At 43.5% G+C, this 24,064-nt stretch overlaps 2 protein-coding genes across 7 annotated transcripts in view; both read right to left on the reverse strand.

The window, feature by feature from the left end:
- The window catches only part of LOC140453977 (mothers against decapentaplegic homolog 4-like), a 138,712-nt gene extending 138,497 nt beyond the window's left edge, over positions 1-215 (reverse strand). For 2 of the 4 annotated variants that reach the window (XM_072548864.1, XM_072548866.1), the window contains exon 1: positions 180-211. The gene's annotated coding sequence lies outside the window, so the exon portion shown is untranslated. Of the gene's footprint in view, positions 1-179 lie in introns of all 4 variants that reach the window. The other 2 variants (XM_072548865.1, XM_072548867.1) reach the window with 2 other exon arrangements.
- A 6,281-nt stretch (positions 216-6,496) lies between these two features.
- The window catches only part of chtopa (chromatin target of PRMT1a), a 47,906-nt gene continuing 30,338 nt past the window's right edge, over positions 6,497-24,064 (reverse strand). For 2 of the 3 annotated variants that reach the window (XM_072548885.1, XM_072548887.1), the window contains exons 4-6: positions 16,825-16,990; positions 15,239-15,361; positions 6,497-7,124 (exon numbers count right to left, since the gene is read on the reverse strand). In XM_072548885.1, coding sequence (XP_072404986.1) covers positions 6,919-7,124; positions 15,239-15,361; positions 16,825-16,990 — 495 coding nt within the window. In that variant the 3' untranslated portion in view covers positions 6,497-6,918. The remainder of the gene's footprint in view (positions 7,125-15,238; positions 15,362-16,824; positions 16,991-24,064) is intronic. The other variant, XM_072548886.1, reaches the window with a different exon arrangement.

Raw genomic sequence — 24,064 nt, forward strand, 5'->3', positions numbered from 1 at the left:
GAGGTGAGGAGTTTGCAAAGGGGCGGGAAGAATAAGGAGATTGGTGGGAGGGTTAAAAGAGGGCAAGGGGGACTAGTAGGAATGGGGTGTGAAGATGAAGGGGAAGAGAGTGCGGTCGGACTCAGTGAAGAAGCGGCGAGTCCAGCCCGCGAGCGGACATTAATAAATCCTTCACTCACCAACCGCCGCCTCGCGCCTCACAACAACAACCACCCCGCGCCTGCGCACCGCCCACCAATCAGTGCCTCCTACTTCCATCCAATCACAATTCCGTTGTCCCGCTAAATCATCCAATAAGGAAGGACCTGCGGCAGCATCAGCACGTCGCCCTTGACGTCACGAGAAGGGGCAGGCCTTGGGTACCGCCACAGAAGTGGGCGGAGTCTCAGCGCCGGCCTCCAATCAGAAGGCGTGGCCCCGTGAACTTATGATCTTCTGCTCTAAAGTGTGTGTCCTGTGATCCTGCTCCACTCTGGCTACCTGACAAAGGAGCTTGTATTTCGAAATAAACCTTTGGATTATAACCTGATGTTGGTGATTTTTAAACTTTATCCATCCCAGCCCAACACTGGCACCTCCACAGCAAAGCATTCCTAATGTCCTCCTATTTCAAACAACGTTTTCTTTCTCCACCCCATCCATATAGCCCTCCACCACACCTCCTCCATCCCCCATTCCACTGCTCTAAATTATTATATGGAGGGTTGGGGGTAAAGACCTGATTACTCTTGTCCTCACTTTCCGCCACACCAGCCTCCCCATCATCCTCAAACACTTCTACCAACTCCAATTAGGTACTACCAGCAAGGACATCTTCCTCTGCTCACCCCTCTGCATTCCACAAGGACTCTTCCCTTTGCCACTCCTTGGTTCATGCCACACTCCTCACCAATTCTCCCTCCAGTCACTTCCCTTGTAACCAAAACAGATGCAACATGTGCCCATACATCACCTCCTCATCTCCATGCAGAACCCCAAACAGTCCCATCACTTACATCCTCGCAAGAAGTGAGGATTGCAGTTGCTGGAGATCAGAGTTGAGATTGTGGTGCTGGAAAAGCACTGCAGGTCAGATAGTAGCCGAGGAGCAGGTGAATCTATGTTTCAAGCAAGAGTCCTTCATCAGGAAAAGCTGTGTTTGACTCCCCTCCAACCTAGTCTTCTCTATAAATCGGTGAGACCCAAACATAGATGACCATTTTACGGACCATCTTTGCTAGGCCCAAATCAATCAGTCTGACCTCCCAGTCACTGTCCATTTCAATTTGCCCTCTCTGCAACATGTCTATCCTTAGCCTCCTCCATAGTCGCAATGAATCAGACTGCAAATTGGAAGAATAACACAACTTTCACGTAGACAGCCGATAGTCCAAAGGACTTAACATCAAGGTTGCGAATTTCGAATTACCTTTCCACCCATTCCTTGGCTCTCTTTCCAGTAGCACCCCCTCCCAACACTTCCTTCCAGCTACCAAACCAATTAATTCCTCTCATCGACTAATCAGGTTGTACCTACCACTGGTGTTCACCTATCACGACCTCACAAGTCTGTTATTCTCCCCTCCCCCCCCCCCCCACAGCCCTTCATCTATAGCTGCCTCTACCCCTGCATCTAGTTCTGAAGGGTTATATCCAAAATGTTGACTTGACCACCTCCTGCTGTTGCCTGGCTTTGCGTTCTTCCAGCCTCCTGTTTATTTACTTTGGATTTAAGCACCTCTACTCCCCCCTGCCATTCCCTGAATAAATTGCAGCAACAGAGATAGCAAGCTGATGATACAGCTGGTGTCTTGTGAATGTTGATTCAATATCAGAGTACAAATTAGTCTTGAAACAATAAATAAAGTTTATGACGACAGGGTAATGGACAAATGTCCACTGTAGGTTTCTGCAAGACATTGGACAAGATTCAGAGCTGAAAATGCGCATCAGGTCAGGCAGCATCCAAGGAACAGGAGAATCGACGTTTCAGGCATAAGCCCTTCTTCAGGAATGATTCCTGAAGGGCTTATGCCCAAAACGTCGATTCTCCTGTTCCTTGGATGCTGCCTGACCTGATGCGCTTTTCCACCAACATATTTTCAGCTCTGATCTCCAGCATCTGCAGTCCTCATTTCTCCATTGGACAAGATTCAGCATAGTAGACTGGTTAAAGTGAAGACTGCAGATGCTGGAGATCAGAGCTAAAAAATTTCTCAACAGGACGCGTGCAGGAAGAGCGCCTCATCTTCCGCCTAGGAACCCTCCAACCACAAAGGATGAATGCAGATTTCGCCAGATTCCTCATTTCCCCTTCGCCCACCTTATCTCAGTCCCAACCCTCAGACTCAGCACCGTCTTCTTGACCTGCAATCTTCCTCCCGACCTCCCCACCCCCACCCCGGCCTATCACCCTCACCTTAACCTCCTTCCACCTATCACATTCCCAACGCCCCTACCCCCAAGTCCCTCCTCCCTACCTTTTATCTTAGACTGCTGGCACACCTTCCTCATTCCTGAAGGGCTTATGCCCGAAACGTCAATTCGCCTGCTCCTTGGATGCTGCCTGACCTGCTGCACTTTTCCAGCAACACATGGTTCAGCTCGTAGTAGACTGTTTAGCAAGATTACATCACAGAATCCAGGGAGAGCAGATCAAACTGGAGGCCAGGGATGATTTGTGTGCCACAAAGATTGATGCTAGAGCCACTGCATTTTGACATTTATTGAAATGATGTGAATGCAAATAAGAGGCGACACAACTGTTAAGTTTGCATATGACACCAAAATTGGTGTGGTGGACAATGATGATTATCTCAGAGTACAAGAGAACCTTGATCAGATAGCTGATGGGACAAGGAGTAGTAGGTGGAGTTTTACTTGGATAAATTTGAGCTCTTGTATTTTGATAAGGAACAGTCGGGCAGAACTTACAGTTGAGGGTAGTGCCCTGGAAAGAGTTGTCAGAAACCTCGAGGCGCAGGTACATAGTTCCTCGGAAGTGGTGTGACTGATAAACAGGGACGTGAAGGTGGCATTTGGCACACTTGACCCTGTTGGTCAGATCGTGGAGTGAGGTGGTCATTTTGCAGCTATAGAGAACATTAGTGAGGCAACTTTTAGAATACTGGCTTCAAGCCTGGTCTTAAAAGTGTGTTGCTGGAAAAGCACAGCAGGTCAGGCAACATCGAAGGAGCAGGAAAATGGACGTTTCAGGCAGAAGCCCTTCTTCAGGAAACTTTTCCAGCGACACATTTTTAAACTCTGATCTCCAGTCCTCACTTTCTCCTAGTTCAAGTCTGGTCTCCCTGCTATAGGAAAAATGTTGTTAAACTTTAGAGTGCAGAAAAAGATTTACTAGGATGTTGCTGAGGTTGATAGATTTGAGCTTTCAGTCGGCTGAATAAGCTGGGGCTATTTTTCCTAGAGCATCAGAGGTTGACATATGACCTTAGAAATTTATAAAAATCATAAGGGGGATGGATAGGAAGAACAGCCAAGGTATTTTGCCCAGGATAAACAAATCTAAAATTAGAGGGTAAGGTTTTGAGGAAAAATATTTAAACTGGACCTCAAAGGCAATGTTTTCACGCAGAAGATAGTGAGTGCATGGAATGAGCTGCCAGAAGACGTGGTGGACACTGGTAGTTTAAAAGGCATCTGGTTAGGTGTACGAGTAGGAAGAGTTTCAAGGGATAGGGCCAAATGCTGGCAAATGGGACTAATTAATTTAGGACATTTGGTCAGCATGGACAAGGTGGACCAAAGGATCTGTTTCCATGCTATATAACGATGAGTAATAGATATGTTCATTGAGAACTGGTTCATGTCACAACTACACTCAATGTCTGCTAGTACAAATTTAATAATTTTTTACCCTTAATGTTGTGACATTTATTTGTAAAGGACTGAGAAGCCCGTTCCAAAAGGATTGAGAATTATAGTTTTTCCACAGTGAGACATAAAAAAATATTCTAATTACAATTAACCATTAAATACAGGCTCAGTTCACAAGATAGAGATACGTACAGGCAAAACTGCTGGTTGAGCACCCCACAATTCAAGTATATGCAATTGCAGATTCTCTATTGACTTTTTTGCGATTGTTAACTGAAGTTTAAAGTTGTCTGCCAGTTCCAGGATCAACCAGATGAATCAGAGAATCGAGAACTGGAAATATAAACTAAGTTATAGATTGTTATATACCAGAAACCTAAAGATAGATAGATGCTAGAATTGCTGAGAAGGCTATATCATATATCACCTGGCAAATCACAATGATCTTTTACCAAAATCAAGATGTAATTCAACAGGAGCTTGGACGATGCCTTTCAGCTGGATAAAATGCTGAGTTGATGGGAACAAACTGGACAGAACAAATTGAAGCTGCAAGAGCCTTCTCTGTGACTATTTCCTCTGATTCAGCCGCATATTTGCAACAAATTGAATCTTATTAACAAATCACAGATTAAATATAGACTGCAGTTCAATTTCCACAATTTGCTAAAGACATGTTCCTGGACAACATTGCAGTTGGTGATCTTCGCAAATGGAAAAATGGCCAACTATGCAAGTACAATTTCACTACATACACATCGCCTGCACTTTTACTCACAAATAACAGCAAACTCTGAATTTGTAGAGGGTGCAAAGATACACACAGTTTGCACAACTGTGAAGACTTCAATAGCTTTCACTGCCTGCTTTTTGTCAAGTTGATGCATTTCAATTGGGAACAAAGAGAGAGAATGGTAGTCGAGGGATAAAGCAGCTTAGTTATAATCCATCCCATGATCTGAAAAAAAAAGTGGGCTTTCATGTGTCAGTTCCTCCACAAGGCAGAAACCAGGCAGCTCAAAGACATGGGTTTATGTTGTTGGCTGGTGCAAAGTTTCAGAAAAAGACATTTCCCAAGATTAGTAAGTATGCACATTCAATATGATTTGCACACAGAACAAAGCATTTTGACTTGAAGGTTGATTGCAGTGTTCAAAAGACTTAAAAACCCTCAATATTTTTACTTCATCTGGATCGATTTCTTAATTTACTGCTTATCTTCTTCACCACAAATCAAAAACAAACTTGTCATGAACAAGATCCAGCGCAGAGAATTACCTGAAGGAAATTGAAGGATGCAGTGGGATTTGTGAGAAAGGAGCACCCGAGTGAGCGACAGACAAAACGCATAGGGATGGGATAGCCAACAAACCTGGACCACTGCAGTGGGGAGAGGAGGTTGGGCATTGTGGGAACACCCATTTGGAGGACAGGCTGGGCATTGTGGGAATGATGCTTTAGAGGCAAATTGAAATGTGATCAGTGAAACAATTGGGTGCAAATGTAAACATTAGGATGCAGGTACATTACTGACATCTATTGGCAGCATATTGAGCAAAAGTTACACACTCACTCCCCTTGCATATGAACATACATGCAAACAAATTACGAAAATAAGTAGGCCACTCAGCCCCTCAAGCCTGTTCTGCTTCAATAAGGTCCTGGCTGATGAGATTACAACACATTCCCAGCAGTCCCTGTTGTCCTTCCTTCTCTTTACTTAGAAAGAACTAATTATTATGACCTTAAAAACTATTCTAAATCTCTGGGTCCGTTTGAAGAAGGGAGCACAAATCATACAGGTAACAACTTTTCTCCTCATCTGTTTTGTATGGACAACCCTTTAATGTTAAACTGATTCAGAGTTGTAGATTTTTTACAGTAGTGGAATTATTCTTTGCACATTCAGCCAAACTCCCTCAGGATCTTGTACTTCAAATATGCTTTGGCGAAGTCAGCTCAGATAACCAGTCCATTCAAGGTATGAGTATTAAACCTTCTCTGAATTGCTTTCAACACATTCACATTCTTCCTTAACCTCCAGATGTGGTTTCATCAATGCCCTGTATAGATGAAGTATAATTGTTTTACTTTTATGTTTAGTAACTGCCCACAATTGACAATCACACAATCAGCTTTTCTAATTACTTGCAGTACCTGCAACCTAATGTTTTACACTTGGACACCCCAATCACCCCACACCACAGTGCTCTCATCATTTAGATTATCTGCTTTTTTATTCTTCCCGACAAAACGGACAATCTCATATTATAACATTTCCTTCACAGCTCTTTCCTATTTTGTGTCATCAACAAAATTAACAATACCTTCGGTCTCTTCATCCAAGTCATATCGATAAATTATAAAGGTTGAGTCTGCAGCACTGATCCCGGAGGCTTCACACTGGTTATATCCGATCAACCAGAAAAAGACCCATTCCGGGCTAGATGGCAGGAAACAGTAGACAGACAATCTTCTACCCATACTGATATTACCCCACAACAAGATTTTGTTTTCATCAAGGATCTTTGATGTGACTTCTAATCAAGACCCCAAAATCTAATGCGACTGAGTGTTTGCCAGTGTTTAAAACTACCCTGCTGCCGAAGGCAGTGGTGAAACCAGAGAAAAACGAAGAAACACATTTAATGTTATGAGCAGGAAAAAAAACTACAGCCGATTCTTAGAGTTCTAAAATTTTATGATAAACAGATTCTGCCACAAAGTGACAGATTGTTAATGTAGTCTCCACTCTAAAAACAAGGGACAGGAAGGTTTTAACACAGTAAAAACAACCTTTGAAACTACAATATCCTCAGTCTCTAAGGAAAGAGAATAAACTTTATACAGTGTCATGATCATTACACAATCGAAAAGAACAGAGGGATTTCCAAACAGAACCATGAACTTCTCAAAATGTAAAAAGGTCAAAGGAAAGGAATCAAAAAGCAAAACCTTTGACATCCGACCATCTGTCAGTTCAAATACAGCTTATATCATTTTCCGAAAGGTCCTCTTTCTGTTTCTTGGATCGTTTTGCTAGATTCTCAAATTCAAGTCCTGATACTATCTGTAATACTAGCATCTCTCAATTGAACGTTGCTAATCATTCGCTTCGCCATCAGCTTGTGCCATGTACGCATCAAGCTCAGCATCAAGGTGGCCCTTGGTCTTCGACATGTATGCATCCAGTTGATTGTCTAGCTGCTCACGGGTCAGTGGGGGACGGGTTGCTCCTCTTCCTCGACCCCGACCCCTCCCACGACCTGGGAAGCCACCCCGACCACGGCCCACTATTCCTCCACGACCTGAAACAAAGGTTGGCAAGAGAAAAAACTGAGGACACAAGAAATCTGCCAAGGGGAAAAAATATGGAAATGGGAGTAAATGGAAAAAAAATATTAGAGATTGTTCACTGTGGCAGGAAGAACAGAAAAGCAAAGCATTATTTAAATTGAGAAAACTATCAAGATGTTGCATTAGAAGGAGACATGGGTGTTTTCATAAATGAATCACAAAAGGCTAGCAAGTAGACAGCAAAAAGCAAATCAAATGCTGGCTTTTATCGACTGGAGGACAGGGTATCGAAGTCTCTTTACTCAACTAAGGATATTGCATTGGGAGTTCGGAGAAGGCTCATTAGACTAACACCTTGGGGGTTATGCATTATGAGAAAGTTTGAACAGGTTGTGTCTATATTCACTGGGGAGGGGGGAGGTGTGTAGGTTTGCGAGCTCTAGGTTTGATATCCAGACATTTCATTACCTGGCTAGGTAACATCATCAGTGGCGACCTCCAAGTGAAGCGAAGCTGTTGTCTCCTGCTTTCTATTTATATCTTTCTCCTGGATGGGGTTCCTGGGGTTTGTGGTGATGTCATTTCCTGTTCGTTTTCTGAGGGGTTGATAGATGGTAGCTAGATGTGTGTGTTTATGGCGTTGTGGTTGGAGTGCCAGGCCTCTAGGAATTCTCTGGCATGTCTTTGCTTAGGCTGTCCCAGGATAGATGTGTTGCCCCAGTCAAAATGGTGTTTTTTTTCATCCGTGTGTAGGGCTATGAGGGAGAGAGGGTCGTGTCTTTTTGTGGCTAGCTGGTGTTCGTGTATCCTGATGGCTAACTTTCTTCTGGTTTGTCCTACGTAGTGTTTGTGGCAGCCCCGCATGGAATTTTGACTGGGACAACACGTCGATTCTCCTGTTCCTTGGATGCTGCCTGACCTGCTGCACTTTTCCAGCAACACATTTTCAGCTCTGATCTCCAGCATCTGCAGTCCTCACTTTCTCCTTGCTCTATATACACAAGGAATATTTCTGTCTGAGGTACCGTGAATGGAGCTGACCATTGAGCAACCAAACATCCCCACTTCTGACCTTATGATGGAGGGAAGTCATTGATGAAGCAGTTTGAGTGTATGGCATTACCATGACGAATGACTGCATTGATCTCCTAGGGCTGAGATGATAAAAGTTCAAAAACCCCAATCATCTTTTCTGCTGGGTATGACTTAAACCAGTGGAAAGCTTTCCTCTGGTTCCAAATTTGGAAGGACTCCTTAAGGACAGATTCTATAAATGCTGCTTTATGCCCACTGTAGCCCTCTCACCTTATTTCTGGAATTCAGCTCTGTCATCCATGCTTGGATCAAAACTGGAATGAGGGCAGGAGCTGAGTAACCCTGGTGGAACTCGGCAAGTAACTTATTCCTTTCCAAGTAGTTTATGCCTTTCCAAGTGTTGCTTGATAGTCCTGTTGATGAGACCTTCCATCACATGTTCCTGCTAAGCAGTGAGGTCCCTGTTCAGCCTGCCTAACCCAACAGGGAAGTACTTTTTGCTGTTTCCCATTATACAGTTCATGGTAGGACCCTGGGTAGTGTTGTCAAAGAGAGAGATATGGGGTCAGGGTCATAGTTCTTTGAAAGTTGTGTTGCAGGTAGGCAGTATGGTTAAGGCAGCATTTAGCACGTTCACCTTCATTGCTCAGACCACTGAGAATAGGAGTTGGGAGGTCATGTTGCTATTGTACTAGACATTGGTGAGAGCACTTTTGGAGTACTGCGTACAGTTCTGGTCACCCTGCTATAGGAAGGTGATTGTTTAATTGAAGAGGGTATGGAAAAGGATGCTGCTGAGATTGGAGAGTTTGAGTTATAAGGAGAGACTGGATAGAACAAAGAACATTAGAGCACAGGAACAGGTCCTTCTGCCCTCCAAACCTGCACCAATCCAGATCCTCTATCTAAACTTGCTTTCTACTTTCTAAGGACCCCTTCACTCCCGACCCATTCAGTGTCATTCTAGATGTATCTAGAATGACACTATCATTCCTGCCTCAGCCAACTCTGCTGGCAATGCATTCCAGGCACCCACCACCCTCTGCGTGAAGAGCTTTCCATGTATATCCCGGTAGTGGCTCACAGCACCAGGGACCTGGGTTCGATTCCAGCCTTGGGCCAATGTCTGTGTGGAGTTTGCACATCCTCCCCACGTCTGCATGGGTTTCCTCTCGCATTCCAAAAGATGTGCAGGTCAGATGAATTGGCTATGCTAAATTGCCCATAGTGTTAGGTGCATTAGTCAGGGGGAAATATAGCAGAAGGAGGAGGCTTGTGTGTTGATGAGGCAAGATGGTTCAGATGAGGCAGTGGAGAGTTACAGATCAGCTAGGAAGGATCTAAAGAGTTTAGAAGAGCAATGAGAGGACACGATCAGTCTTCAGCAAATAGAATAAAGAAGAACTCAAAAGCTTTCTATAGCAATGTGAGGAATAAGAGGATGACTAAGGTATGAATAGGTCCTGTCAAAGACAGAAGTGGGAAGTTGAAGATGGACCCTGTGGAGATCAGGAGAGCTGCTAAACGAACATATCTGATCAGTTTTCACTCAGGAAAAGGAGAATATTGTAGAGGAGAAGAATGAGGTACGAGATATTAGACTAGAAAGGATCGAAGTTAGTTACAAACAGGTGTTATCAATTCTAGAAGGACTGATAGTAGACAAGTGCCCTGGGCCAGATGGGATTTATTCGAGGATTCTCTTGGAAGCTAGGGGGGAGATAGCAGAGCCTTTGGCTCTAATATTTGAGTCGTCATTGTCTACAAGGTTTACTACCAGAGGACTGGAGGATTGCAAATGTTGTGCCCTTGTACAAGAAGGGCAGTAGACCTAGACCAGTGAGCCTTCCTTCTGTTGTAGGGGAGGTTTTGGAAAGGATTATAAGAGATGAGATTTATAATCATCTAGCAAGCAACAATTTGATTTCAGATAGTCAACAGGGTTTCGTCAAGGGCAGGTCGTGTCTCACAAACCTCATTGAGTTTTTTCAGAAGATGACCAAGCATGTAGATGAGGGTAGGGCAGTTGACATGGTATACATGGACTTCAGTAAAGCCTTTGATAAGGTTCCACATGGTAGGCTTTGGAGAAAATGCAGAGGCATGGAATGGAGGGTGATTTAGCAGTTTGGATTAAACACTGGCTTTCTGAAAGAAGGCAATAAGATTAGATTAGATTAGATTAGATTACCTACAGTGTGGAAACAGGCCCTTCGGCCTAACAAGTCCACACCGACCCGCCGAAGCGTCACCCTCCCATTCCCGTACATTTACCCCTTTACCTAACACTACAGGCAATTTAGTATGGCCAATTCACCTGACGTGCACATCTTTGGACTGTGGGAGGAAACCGGAGCACCCGGAGGAAACCCACGCCGACACGGGGAGAATGTGCAAACTCCACACAGTCAGTCGCCTGAGTCGGGAATTGAACCCAGGTCTACTGGTGCTGTGAGGCAGCAGTGCTGACCACTGTGCCACCATGCCGCCCTTAAGTGATGGAAAATATTCAGCTTGGAGTCTGGTTACCAGTGGTGTGGCCCAAGGATCTGTTTTGGGACCACTACTGTTTGTCATTTTTATAAATGACTTAGACGCAGGCATAGGTGGATGGATTAGTAAATTTGCAGAGGACACTAAAGTCGGTGGATAATGGACAGTTTAGAAGAATGTTACAGATTGCAGGGGGACTTAGATAAGCTGCAGGATTGGGCTGAGGTGTGGCAAATGGAGTTCACTGCAGCTAAATATGAAGTGATGTACTTTTGGAAGAACAACAGGAAGGCAGAGTACTGGGTCAATGGAACGAATCTTGGTAGTGTGGATGTGCAGAGGGATCTTGGAGTCCATGTACATAGATTCCCTGAAAGTTGCCATGCAGGTTGATAGTGCTATTAAGGCGGCAAACAGTGTATTAGGTTTCATTTTTAGAGGGATTGAGTTCCGGAACCACAATATCATGCCACAACTATACAAAACCTTAGTACCGCCACACTATTGTTGCGTAGTTCTGGAAGGATGCGGAAGCACTGGAAAAGGTGCAGAGGAGATTTACGAGGATGTTGCCTGGTCTGGAGGGAAGGTCTTTGAGGAAAGGCTGAGAGACTTAGGTCTGTTCTCACTGCAAAGAAGGAGGCTAAGAGAGGATTTGATAGAGACATACAAGATGATCAGAGGATTAGATAAGGTAGACAGTGAAAGTCTTTTTCCTAGGATGATGACGTCAGCTTATACAAGGGGCATATCTACAAATTGAGGGACATTAGTTTTAAGGCAGACATCACAGGCAGGTTCTTTACTCAGAGTGGCAAGGGCGTGGAATGCCCTGTCAACGTAGTTAACTTGGCCACATTCGGAGATTTAAACAATCCTTGGATGAGAACATGGACAATGATGGGATAGTGTCGGGGTATGAGCGGAGAATAGTTCACGGGTCGACGCAACATTGAGGGCTGAAGGGCCTGTTCTGCGCTGTAATGTTCTGTGTTCTATGAAATGAGTCTGGGTAGGTTACTGAAGGGTCTGTTTCCACATTATAGGGAATCTAATCTTTTCTCCTCTCATTTTGAATGTGTGACCCCTAGTAATTGAGTTCACCACTCTGGGAAAACGTTTCTTGCTATCCACCCTATCTACACCTCAATCAGGTCCCCTCCTCAACCTCCTCCTTTCCAAAGGAAATAATCTCAATCTACTCAACCTCTCCTCATAGCTAGCACCCTCCAAATCAGGCAACATCCCAGCAAACGTCCTCTGCATCCCTCTCCAAAGCATCCAAATCCTTTTGGAAATGGGGCGACCAGAACTGTATACAGTATTCCAAATGTGGCCAAACAAAGTCTTATACAACTGTAACATGACCTGCCAGCTCTCATACTCATTACTCCGTCCGATGAAGGAAAGCATACCACTGGCCTTCTTGGTCACTCTACTGACCTGCATTGCCACCTTCAGGGAACAATGGACCCAAACACCCAGATCTCTGTGTGCATCAATTTTCCTCAGGACTTTTCCATTTGCCGTATAGTTTGCTCTTGAATTGGAGCTTCGAAAATGCATCACCTCACATTTGCCTGGATTAAACTCCATAGTCATAGAGATGTACAGCATGGAAACAGACCCTTCGGTCCAACATGTCCATGCCAACCAGATATCCCAACCCAATCTAGTCCCAACTGCCAGCACCCAGCCCATATCTCTCCAAACCCTTCCTATTCATATACCCATCCAAATACCTCTTAAATGTTGCAATTGTACCAGCCTCCACCATGTCCTCTGGCAGCTCATTCCATACACGTACCACCCTCTGTGTGAAAAGATGCCCCTTAGGTCTCTTTTATATCTTTTCCCCTCTCACCCTAAACCTATGCCCTCTGGCTCTTGACTCCCCGACCCCAGGGAAAAGACTGTCTCTATTTATCCTAGCCATGCCACTCAATTTTGTACACCTCTATAAGGTCACCCCTCAGCCTCCAACGCTTCAGGGAAAACAGCCCCAGCCTCTCCCTGTAGCTCAGATCCTCCAACCTGGCAACATCCTTGTAAATCTTTTCTGAACCCTTTCAAGTTGCACATCTTTCCAATAGGAAGGAGACCAGAATTGCACACAATATTCCAACAGTGGCCTAACCAATGTCCTGTACAGCCGCAACGTAACCTCCCAACTCCTGTACTCAATACTCTGACCAATAAAGGAAAGCATACCAAACACCACCTTCACTATCCTATCTACCTGCAACTCCACTTTCAAGGAACTATGAACCTGCACTCCAAGGTCTCTTTGTTCAGCGACACTCCCTAGGACCTTACCATTAAGTGTATAAGTCCTGCTAAGATTTGCTTTCTCAAAATGCAGCACCTCGCATTTATCTGAATTAAACTCCATCTGCCACTTCTCAGCCCATTGGCCCATCTGGTCCAGATCCTGTTGGAATCTGAGGTAACCCTCTTCGCTAGACCTCCAATTTTGGTGTCATCTGCAAACTTACTAACTGTACCTCTTATGCTCGCATCCAAATCATTTATGTAAATGACAAAAGGTAGAGGGCCCAACACCGATCTTTGTGGCACTCCACTGGTCACAGGCCTCCAGTCTGAAAAACAACCCTCCACCACCACCCTCTGTCTTCTACCTTTGAGCCAGTTCTGTATCCAAATGGCTAGTTCTCCCTGTATTCCATGTGATCTAACCTTGCTAATCAGTCTTCCATGGGGAACCTTGTCGAAGGCCTTCCATCTAGATCACATCTACTGCTCTGCCCTCATCAATCTTCTTTGTTACTTCTTCAAAAAACTCAATCAAGTTTGTGAGACATGATTTCCCATGCACAAAGCCATGTTGACTATCCCTAATCAGTCCTTGCCTTTCCAAATACATGTACATGTACATCCTGTTCCTCAGGATTCCCTCCGACAACTTGCCCACCACAGAGGTCAGGCTCACTGGTCTATAGTTCCCAGGTTTGTCCTTACCGCCCTTCTTAAACAGTGGCACCATGTTTGCCAACCTCCAGTCTTCCAGTACCTCACCTGTGTCTATTGATGATACAAATATCTCAGCAAGAGGCCCAGCAATCACTTCGCTAGCTCCCCACAGTGTTCTCGGGTACACCCGGTCAGGTCCTGGGGATTTATCCACCTTTAACTGTTTCGAGACATCCAGCACTTCCTCCTCTGTAACCTGGACATTTTGCAAGATATCACCATCTATTTCCCTACAGTCTACATCTTCCATATCCTTTTCCACAGTACAAACTGATGCAAAATATTCATTTAGTATCTCCCCCATTTTCTGTGGCTCCACACAAAGGCCGCCTTGCTGATCTTTGAGGTGCCCTATTCTCTTCCTAGTTACCCTTTTGTCCTTAATGTATTAGTAAAAACCCTTTGGATTCTCCTTAATTCTAATTGCCAAAGCTCTCTCATGTCCCCTTTTTGCCCTCCTGATTTCCCTCTTAAGTATACTCCTACTTTCTTTATACTCTAAGGATTCACTCGATCTATCCTGTCTATACCTGATATATGCTTCCTTCTTTTTCTTAGCAAAACCCTCAATTGCCATTTCTCTGCCCATCTCTCCAATCTATCAATATTCTGCTGTATTCTGACAGTCCTCTTCACTATCTGCTACTCCACCAATCTAAGCGTCATCGACAAACTTGCTAATAAGGCAACCTACACCTTCCTCCAAATCATTTATGTATATCACAAACAACAGTCGTCCCAGCACGGATCCCTGTGGACCACCACTGGTCACAGGTCTCCATTTTGAGAAGCTCCCTTTCACTATTACCCTCTGTCTCCTGTTTCCCAACCACTTTTCTATCTATCCAGCTGGAACACCCAGGCCCCCATGCTATTTCGCCTTTTTCATCAACTCACCATGGGGAACCTTATCAAACACCTTACTAAAGTCCATATGTGTGTGACATGTACATCCCTTCCCTCGTCAATCAACTTTGTCACCTCTTCAAAGAATTCTATTAGGTTTAAGTCATGACCTCCCCTGCACAAAACCATACTGCCTAGTTGGGACTTTTTTCACTGCAGCATAGGAGATTGAGGAGTGAATTTATACAGGTTTATAAAATCATGACGGGTATAAATAAGGTGAATAGCAACAGTGTTTTCTCTAGGATAGAGGAGTTCAAAATTTTTTTTAAGGCAAGAGGAGCAAGATTTTAAAAAAAAGACTTGCACAAAGGTGGTTCAAAAGGGCAATGAACTACCAAGGAAGCGGCAGCTTCAGATACAGTTATAATATTTAAAAGTCATCTGGATAGGTACATTAATAGGAAAGGTTTCGAGGGAACTGGGTTAAATACAGGAAGATGGGACCAGTTTACTTTGGCAAACTTGGTCGCCATGAAAGAGCTGGACCAAAGGGCCCATTTCCATCCTGAGACTTTATTAGTGTGCTGAATTAAACGTTTTGATATTTTCCTCCAATTCCCAAGCCAGTATTTATCCATGATTACCCACTATTTGATAACTGTCTCTGATGAGTTGTGTTCAGTCATTATTAAAATCAAAGGCAAACATTTAATAAGGTTGACAGTGACATATCCATTTCATCAGGACTCGCACTAACCTCTGCCACTGATACCTCCTCGCCCAGGTGGACCTCCTCGGCCCAGGCCTCCTCGACCTCTCATTCCACCACGTTTTAATCCTAATCGTGGAACTCCACCACGCCCTCGGTTTGGACCCTGACCTAAGGCCATAACAAAATACAGAAAGAATAAGGCAATTATAAATATGAAGCTGCTAACTTCTTGGTAAAGACAGATGTAAAACATTCATTTAATATTGCAGCCATGCCCCCATCTCCATATGCAAATCCCCTTAAATTTAAAACTGGCCCTCTCCTTTTTACCTCTCTGTTTCTAGGTCTACATAGATACTTTGGGACCCCAGGCTATGTTGGTCGACAGTCTTGTCTCTCAATTCCTCTTTGGATCTCTATGATGTTTTATCACCTCCTGATTCTTGTGTATTCCTCTTGGTTTTCAATTATATTTTCTGCCTGACACCTGTCATAATCACACTTTTTCTTCATTTCAACTTCTGTCATTCCAGGACATCTAGATTTGTTCGTTCAACCTTTCCCTTTTGTGCACTAAAACTATCCTAGCTGATACTGGAGTAGTTGAAATCCCTTATTTTATGCCTCTCTGTAATTTACAAATTTAATCCTTCGTCTCTCCATGACAGTTTGGCAGCCTAAAGTAGACATTTGACGGTCTGTTTGCCTATGAGATCAACATGACCTCATTTGATGATCCTTCCAAGATATCGACCACCTTCACTGATTCTGAGCAATATTGAGACTCTTTGCCAAACCCCAACCCGTGCAAAATCTACCCTGTCTGCATGCTGTAACCAGCAATATTCAGTTGTCAAACCGGTCACCTGCAAGTTGCAATCATACTCCAACATAGCTGTATTATAAAGCTGCATGCTTGAACCTTCAGCCCATCTTGCTGATTTCTCTGACTCTTTAAATTAATATATTTCACTTGGCCTCATTAAACTTCTTTTTTCCTTATCGAGTGTACATTTTCTCAGCCTTCTAGACTCGCTCAGTTGTAGTTTAACTTCTAATTCTACATCAGCTTCTCTTTCCTCTGAATTAATTGACAGGATTCCATTTCCCTCACAATCTAGTTTAAATCCACCTCAATAATATCAGCAAACCATCCTGCAAAGATACTAATCCCACTCCAGTGCAGATATAACCTGTCCAACTTCCACAGTTCCCAACATGCTCAAACAGAGCTAATGCCTAAAGAATCTAAAGCCCTCCCTCTTGCTTCATCGCTCAATCCTTCTAGTCTTGTAGTCACTACTGTGTGGAAACAAGGAGATCATAACCTTTGAAGTATTGTTTTGCAATTTCCTACCTTAGTCCCTGAAGTCTGCTTGCAGAAAGGTAGACCAGTACTATAAGTTACCTCGCATATTCTCAACATGTCCCAAACATTTCAGTTCATCAGATAGTTTTCAATGCAGTAAAATCAGGGCAACAGTCTACCCTGATCCTAATTAACTTGGGTTCAGTCACACCAACTGATTTCAGAGGCAATGGGTCTGCAACCATCATGGATTACATCAGCAACCACTTATATCCAACTCAATGTACTGCAGTGACCTCTTGACGACCAGAATATTACCTACCTCTAAGAGGAAGCCCTCCTCTTGCACCTCCGCGTCCACCACGGCCAAGACGCACGCCTCCTCTTGGTGATCCCCGACCAATAATTGGTCCTCGGGCCAAAGTTCCCACTGGTCGCCCCAATCGTGCTTGGATGTTGCTCTTACCTAGACGTTGTTTCAGACTCTTCTGGGCCATAAAGTCACAAAATTAACTTTTCGAATACAGGTATAATTCAAGATCTACACAATTGTGTTCTGTGCTTTGTAGGGTATGCTGATTAACGCAGTTTCACATTCATAAGCAACACGAACACAGAAGCAGGAGTAAGCCATTCAGCCCTTCTGAGGATATGCCACCATTCAATAAGATCATGGCTTAATGGCTCTGGTCTCAAAACCACCTAACAGCCTACAGTCCATTAGCCTTAACTTCATCTTGAAGACTAAATGTATTCAAGACTGCATTAGATAAAGACCCAGCCCCCACCACTTTCAGGGCATGATAACTCCACACAAATGACCATGAAAATAAAATTGCTCTCATCTCAAAGTTAAAGGCAAACTTATTCTTAAACAGCATCTCCAATTTCTTGTTTTTCTATACAGAGAACTTCCTCTCAGACCCAGTGCTGCCAACTTCCCTCGGCATATCGTGTTTCAAGAACATCTCTCGTTTTTGTACATTTCAATAGAAGTAGACCCATCATCCTGTTGAAACTTTTGTCCTAAGAAGCCCTTCATCACATGATAAAATAAAGCCTTTTCTCTATCTATAAAGGGAATACAGGGAGAACTAGCCATTCGGATACAGAACTGGCTCAAAGGTAGAAGACAGAGGGTGGTGGTGGAGGGTTGCTTTTCAAACTGGAGGTCTGTGACCAGTGGAGTTCCACAAGGATCAGTGCTGGATTCTCTACTTTTTTTCATTTACATGAATGATTTGGATGCGAGCATAAGAGGTACAGTAAGTTTGCAGATGACACGAAATTGGAGGTGGAAAGCAAAGAGGGTTACCTCAGATTCCAACAGGATCTGGACCAGATGGGCCAATGGGCTGAGAAGTGGCAGATGGAGTTTAATTCAGATAAATGAGAGGTGCTGCATTTTGAGAAAGCAAATCTTAGCAGGACTTATACACTTAATGGTAAAGTCCTAGGGAGTGTTGCTGAACAAAGAGACCTTGGAGTGCAGGTTCATAGCTCCTTGAAAGTGGAGTTGCAGGTAGATAGGATAGTGAAGGTGGTGTTTGGTATGCTTTCCTTTATTGGTCAGAGTATTGAGTACATGAGTGGGGAGGTCATGTTGCCATTGTACAGGACATTGGTGAGGTCATTGTTGGAATATTGCATGCAATTCTGGTCTCCTTCCTATTGGAAAGATGTTGTGAAACTTGAAAGGGTTCAGAAAAGATTTACAAGGATCTTGCCAGGGTTGGAGGATTTGAACTATAGGCAGAGGCTGAACAGGATGAGGCTGTTTTCCCTGCAGCGTCGGAGGCTGAGGGCTGACCTTATAGAGGTATACAAAATTAAGAGGGGCATGAGTAGGATAAATAGACAAAGTCTTTTCCCTGGGATCGGGGAGTCCAGAACAAGAGGGCATAGGTTTAGGGTGAGAGGGGAAAGATATAAAAGAGACATAAGGGACAACTTTTTCATGCAGAGGGTGGTACATGTATGGAATGAGCTGCCAGAGGATGTGGTGGAGGCTGGTACAATTGCAACATTTAAGAGGTATTTGGATGGGTACATGAATAGGAATGGTTTGGAGGGATATGGGCCGGGTGCTGGCAGGTGGGACTGGATTGGATTGGGATATCTGGTCGGCGTGGACATGTTGGACCGAAGGGTCTGTTTCCATGCTGTACATCTCTATGACTCCACGACTCTACCTTATCGATGAAGACCCACACGATTTTGAATACTTTTATCAGATTTCCTGAGCTTTTTTCCTACATGGAAAAACAGTGTTCCTCCTCTCAACTGTCTTCATAATTGAAACTCCTCATCCCTGGAACCAAACAACAAAGAATAGTACAGCACAGGAAAAGGCCCTTTGGCCCACCTCGCCTGCATCGACATGATGCCTTTCTAAACAAAAAGCCTGTCTCTATGTGGTCCATATCCCTCTAATCCCTGTCTGTTCATGTATCTGTAGAGATCCCTCAAAACTTCGCTAACGTATCAACTTCTATCACCTCCAAATGCAGCACATTCCAGGCACTTACTCTCTTGTAGAAAGAATTTACTTCTCACCTCTCCTTTAAAATCACCCCCCAACCCTTTTTCAACCCTGGGAAAAAAAACTGACTAACCATGCGCCTCAATTTTGTAAACTTCTATCAAGTCGTCCCTCAGCCTCCAACATTTAAGTCAAAACTAGTCAAGTTTGTCCAATCTTTCTTCATAGCTAATACACTCCAAACCTTGTCTGTACTTTCGCCAAAGCCTCCACATTGTTCTGGTAATGTGGCGACCAGAACTGCATTCAGTATTCCAAATGTGGTCTAAGATCTTTATAGGTGCAATGTGACTTGCTAATTTTTATAATCTCATGCCCAAACCAATGAAAGCAAGGATGCCATACACTTACTTGACAATGTTATGCACTTCCATTTTTGCTTCCAGGCAACTGTGGACCTGTATGCCTAAATCCCTCTATGATAATGGTTCTAACGGTTCTGCCATTTCTTCTATACTTCCCTCCTGCATTAGAACTTCCAAAATGCATTACCTTGCATTTGCCCAGATTAAATTTCATTTGACATTTTTCTACCCACGTCTCCAACCTATGTATATCTACTCTATCCTCTGGCAATCCTCTATCTGCAACTCACCCAAATCTTTGTTCATCACAAACTTACCAATCATAACACATTCTTCTCCGAATCATTTATATATATATTACAAACAGCAGGGGTCCCAGCGCTGGTCACAGATCTCCAGTCAGAAAAGCATCTTTCCACCATTACTCTGTCTTCTGTGACCAAGCCGGTTCAGTAGCCATCTTAAAGCTCACTGGATCGCATGTTAATTCACCTTCTATATCAGCATACTATGAAAAGACTTTGTCAAAAGGTCTTGCTAAAGTCTGCATAGGCAACCCAATCCAGCTTCTTGTCCTCAAATCATTTTTGTCACTTCCTCCAAAAACTAAATGAAGTTTGTGAGACAGGATGTTCCCCATATAAAGCCATGCTGCCCACCTCTAAGTACATACTTTCCCAATGCAAGTAAATCCTGTCCTCAAGAATTTTCTCGAATAATTTCCTTACCCACTGACCCAGCTCAAATGACTTCTAATTTCCTGGATTATCCTTGTTACCTTTCTTCAACAAAGGAACAATATTGCCCATTCTCTGTCCTCTGTGATTAAACACGTTACGAAGATTGCAATTCTTCCCTCAGTATTCAGAGATAGATCCCATCATGTCCTAGGGAATTGTCTGCCTTAATGCTTTTCAGAATAACCAATCACTTTTTAAAAAAAAATCAAACATAGCTTTAACTCACCATCCATCATATTCTCCTCCTTAAATTATATCGTTCTCTATATTCTCTATGGATAATCTTCCTCACTTTTCATCATTTGACTAATTTTCATGTCGCCTGCAAACTTCCAAACCAGACCATCTACATTTTCATCCAAATCACTTACAAATATTACAAACAAATTTGATTCTTGGAAAACATGACTGGTTTGAAACTCATGACTGCAACGACAAGGTCAGCAGATACAAGGGAGCACAACCACCTGCAAGTTCAACCACCACCCTGACGTGAAAATATCGTGCCATTCCTTCAGTGATACTAGGTCAAAATCTCATAACACAAAGCCTACTTACAGCAATTCAAGAAATCTTTTCGACATTAGTTTATAAAAGATGTAGGAATAAAGGAGGTAGAATAAAGGAGAACCCTAAAGCTTTCTATAGATATGTGAGGAATAAAAGGATGACTAGGGTAGGAATATGGCCTCTCAAAGACAGAAGTGGGAAGTTGTGTGTGGACCCTGTGGAGATCAGAAAGATACTAAACAAAGATTTCTCATCTGTTTTTACTGAAGGAAAGGAGAATATTGTAGAAGAGAAGACTGAGATACAGTCTATTAAAGGGCTGGAGGTTAGTAAGGAGGTGTTATCAATTCTAGAAGGTGTGCAAGTAGATAAGTCCCTTGGTCAGATGGGATTTTTCCAAGAATTCTCTGGGAAGCTAGGAAGGAGATAGCCAAGCCTTAGGCTTTGATCTTGGAGTCATCATTGATCAAAGATGGCTTTGATCAATCTTTGGTTGATTGATCAGGTTTAGTACCAGAAAATTGAAAATGTTGTGCCCTTGTTCAAGGGCAGTAGAGATTATTATAGACCAGTTGTAGAAAAAGTTTCGGAAAGGATTAGAAGAGATAGGATTTGTCAAGTGTCTCACAAACATGGATAAAAGCAAATTACTGCAGCTGCTGGAATCTGAAACCAAAAAAAAAGAGAAAACGTTGGAAAATTTCAGCAAGTCTAGCAGCATCTGTAAGGAGAGAAAAGAGCTGAAGTTTAGAGTCTAACTGACCCTTTGTCAAAGCTTAAGGAGAAATAGGGAGGTATTTATACTAGGCTGAGAGAAGGTGAGTCATGGCTCCAGAAGCAAAAGTACCAACAAAGAGGTGACAATGACAGTGCATAGAGAGATTATAGGGAGATTAGGAGCTGTGAACGACCAAGGCTGAAGCCAGTGCTATGTGACAATATGTGGGGCATGGGTGAAGCAGAGACAAAATGGAAAACAGGGGAGAAAGGTAGCAAAGGTGGAAAGAGGAGAGGAAAAAGGTGATGAGAGACAGCCACAAGAAATAAGAGGCACAGAACAGTGAAAGAAATATATGTAAAAAAATTAAATAAAATTACGGAGCAGAATGAAAACAGAGGGGTCGAGATGGGATAGTCATCTGAAGTTGTTGAATTCAATGTTGAGACCGGCAGGCTGTAACATGCCTAGTTGGAAGATGAGATGCTGTTCCTCCAGTTTGCGTTGAGCTTCACTGGAACATTGCAGCAGGCCAAGGACAGACATGTGGGCATGGGAGCAGGATTGTGTATTGAAGTGGCAAGCCACGGGAAGGTCCGGGACCTGATTGCATACAGACCGAAGGTGCTCAGCAAAACAATCACCCAGTCGGCGTTTTGTCTCTCCAATATAGAGGAGACCACATTGGGAGCAACGAATGCAATAGACGAAATTGAAAGAGGTACAAGTGAAATGCTGCTTAATCTGAAATGAGTGTTTGGGGCCTTTGATGGTGAGCATGGAAGAGGTAAGGGGCAGGTGTTGCACCTTCTGCAATTGCACCTTCCCGTTCAACATATATTCCTTTCAATGTTCTGTACCTCTTATTTCTTGATGGTCTCTTTCTCTCACTCCTCACTCTTTTATCACCTTTTTCCTCTCCTTTTCCCCTTTTGCTACCCTTCTCCCGTTTTCCATTTTGTCTCTGCTTCACCCATCGCCCCCATACCCCACATATTTTGTCACATAGCACTGGCTTCAATCTTGGTCATTCACAGCCCCTAATCTCCCTTTAATCTCTCTATGCACTATCATTATCACCTCTTTATTGCTACCTTTGCTTCTGGAGCCATGACTCACCTTCTCTCAGCTTAGTATAAATACCTCCCTATTTCTCCTTTTTTTAAGCTTTGACAAAGGGTCAAAGTTTAGACTCTAAACTTCAGCTCTTTTCTCTCCTTACAGATGCTGTTAGACTTGCTGAGAATTTCCAACATTTTCGCTTTTTTTGGTCTCGCAAACATGAGTTTTTTGAGAAGGTGACCAAACATGTGGATAAGGGTAGGGCAGGGCAGGGCAGTTGATGTGGTGTACATGGACTTGAGCAAAGTCTTTGATAAGGTTCCGCATGATAGGCTATTGGAGAAAATGCAGAAGCATGGGATTGAAGGTGATTTAGCAGTTTGGATTAGAAACCGGCTTTCTGTAAGGAGGCAATGAGCTGTGGTTGATGGAAAATATTCAACCTGGAGTCCAGTTACTAGTGGTGTGCCACAACGCTGTGTTTTGGGATCATTGCTATTTGTCATTTTTATAAACGACTTGAACACAGGCATATGTGGATGGGTTAGTAAGTTTGCAGATGGAACCACAGTCGATGGAGTGGTTGACAGTGTGGAAGAATGTTGCAGGGGGACTTGGATAAACTGCAGAACTGGGCTGAAAGGTGGCAAACAGAGTTCAATGCAGATAAATGTGAGGTGATTCATTTGGGAAGAATAACAGGAAGCAGAATACTGGGTCAATGGAAAGATTCTTGGTTGTGTGGATGTGTAGAGGGATCTTGGTGTCAATGTACATAGATCCCTGAAAGTTGCCACCCAGGCTGATAGTGCTGTTAAGGCAGCATACAGTGTATTACATTTTATTGGTAGAAGGATTGAGTTCTGGAGCCATGATGTCATGCTGCAACTATACAAAATGCTAATGCGGCCACACTTGGAATATTGTGCGCAGTTCTGTTCGCCCCATTACAGGAAGGATGTGGGAGCATTGGAACAAGGTGCAGAGGAAATTTACTAGGATGTTGCCTGGTCTGAAGCAAAGGTCCGATGAGGAAAGGCTGAAGGACTTGGGTGTGTTCTCACTGGAGAGAAGGCGGCTAAGACGCAACTTAATAGACATGCAAGATGATCAGAGGATTAGATAGGGAAGACAGGAAAAGTCTTATTCCTAGGATGATGACGTCAACTTGTACAAGGAGGCACAGCTGCAAATTGAGGGGTAATAGATTTAAGACAGATGTTAGAAGCAGGTTCTTCACTCAGAGAAGTAAGGGCATGGGATAGCCTGCCTGCCAATGTAGTTAACTCAGCCACGTTAGGGACAATTAAACAGTCCTTGGATAAGCATATGGATGATGGACTTATATTAGTTGAGGGCTGGACAGCCTGTTCCGCAATGTATCGTTCGATGTCCTAAGACTTGTATAACACTAAGGTGAAATAGGTCATTCAGCCCTTTAAGTCTGCTCCACCATCCCATGAAATCATGGCTGATCTGATGATCCTCAACTCTATTTTTCTGCTTTTTCCCCATAAACCCTCTATTTCCTTACTGATTAAAAGTCAGTCTATCTTAATGTGAATCCTGAATGGTCCAGCCTCAACATCTCTCTGGCGATGTTAACATTCACAACACAAGAAATTCCCCCTCATTTGTTTCTTAAATGTGAGACCCCTTATTGTGAAATCATGCCATGCAGTCTT

The sequence above is a fragment of the Chiloscyllium punctatum genome, chromosome 28, assembly GCF_047496795.1.
Source record: "Chiloscyllium punctatum isolate Juve2018m chromosome 28, sChiPun1.3, whole genome shotgun sequence".
Lineage (NCBI taxonomy): Eukaryota > Metazoa > Chordata > Chondrichthyes > Orectolobiformes > Hemiscylliidae > Chiloscyllium > Chiloscyllium punctatum.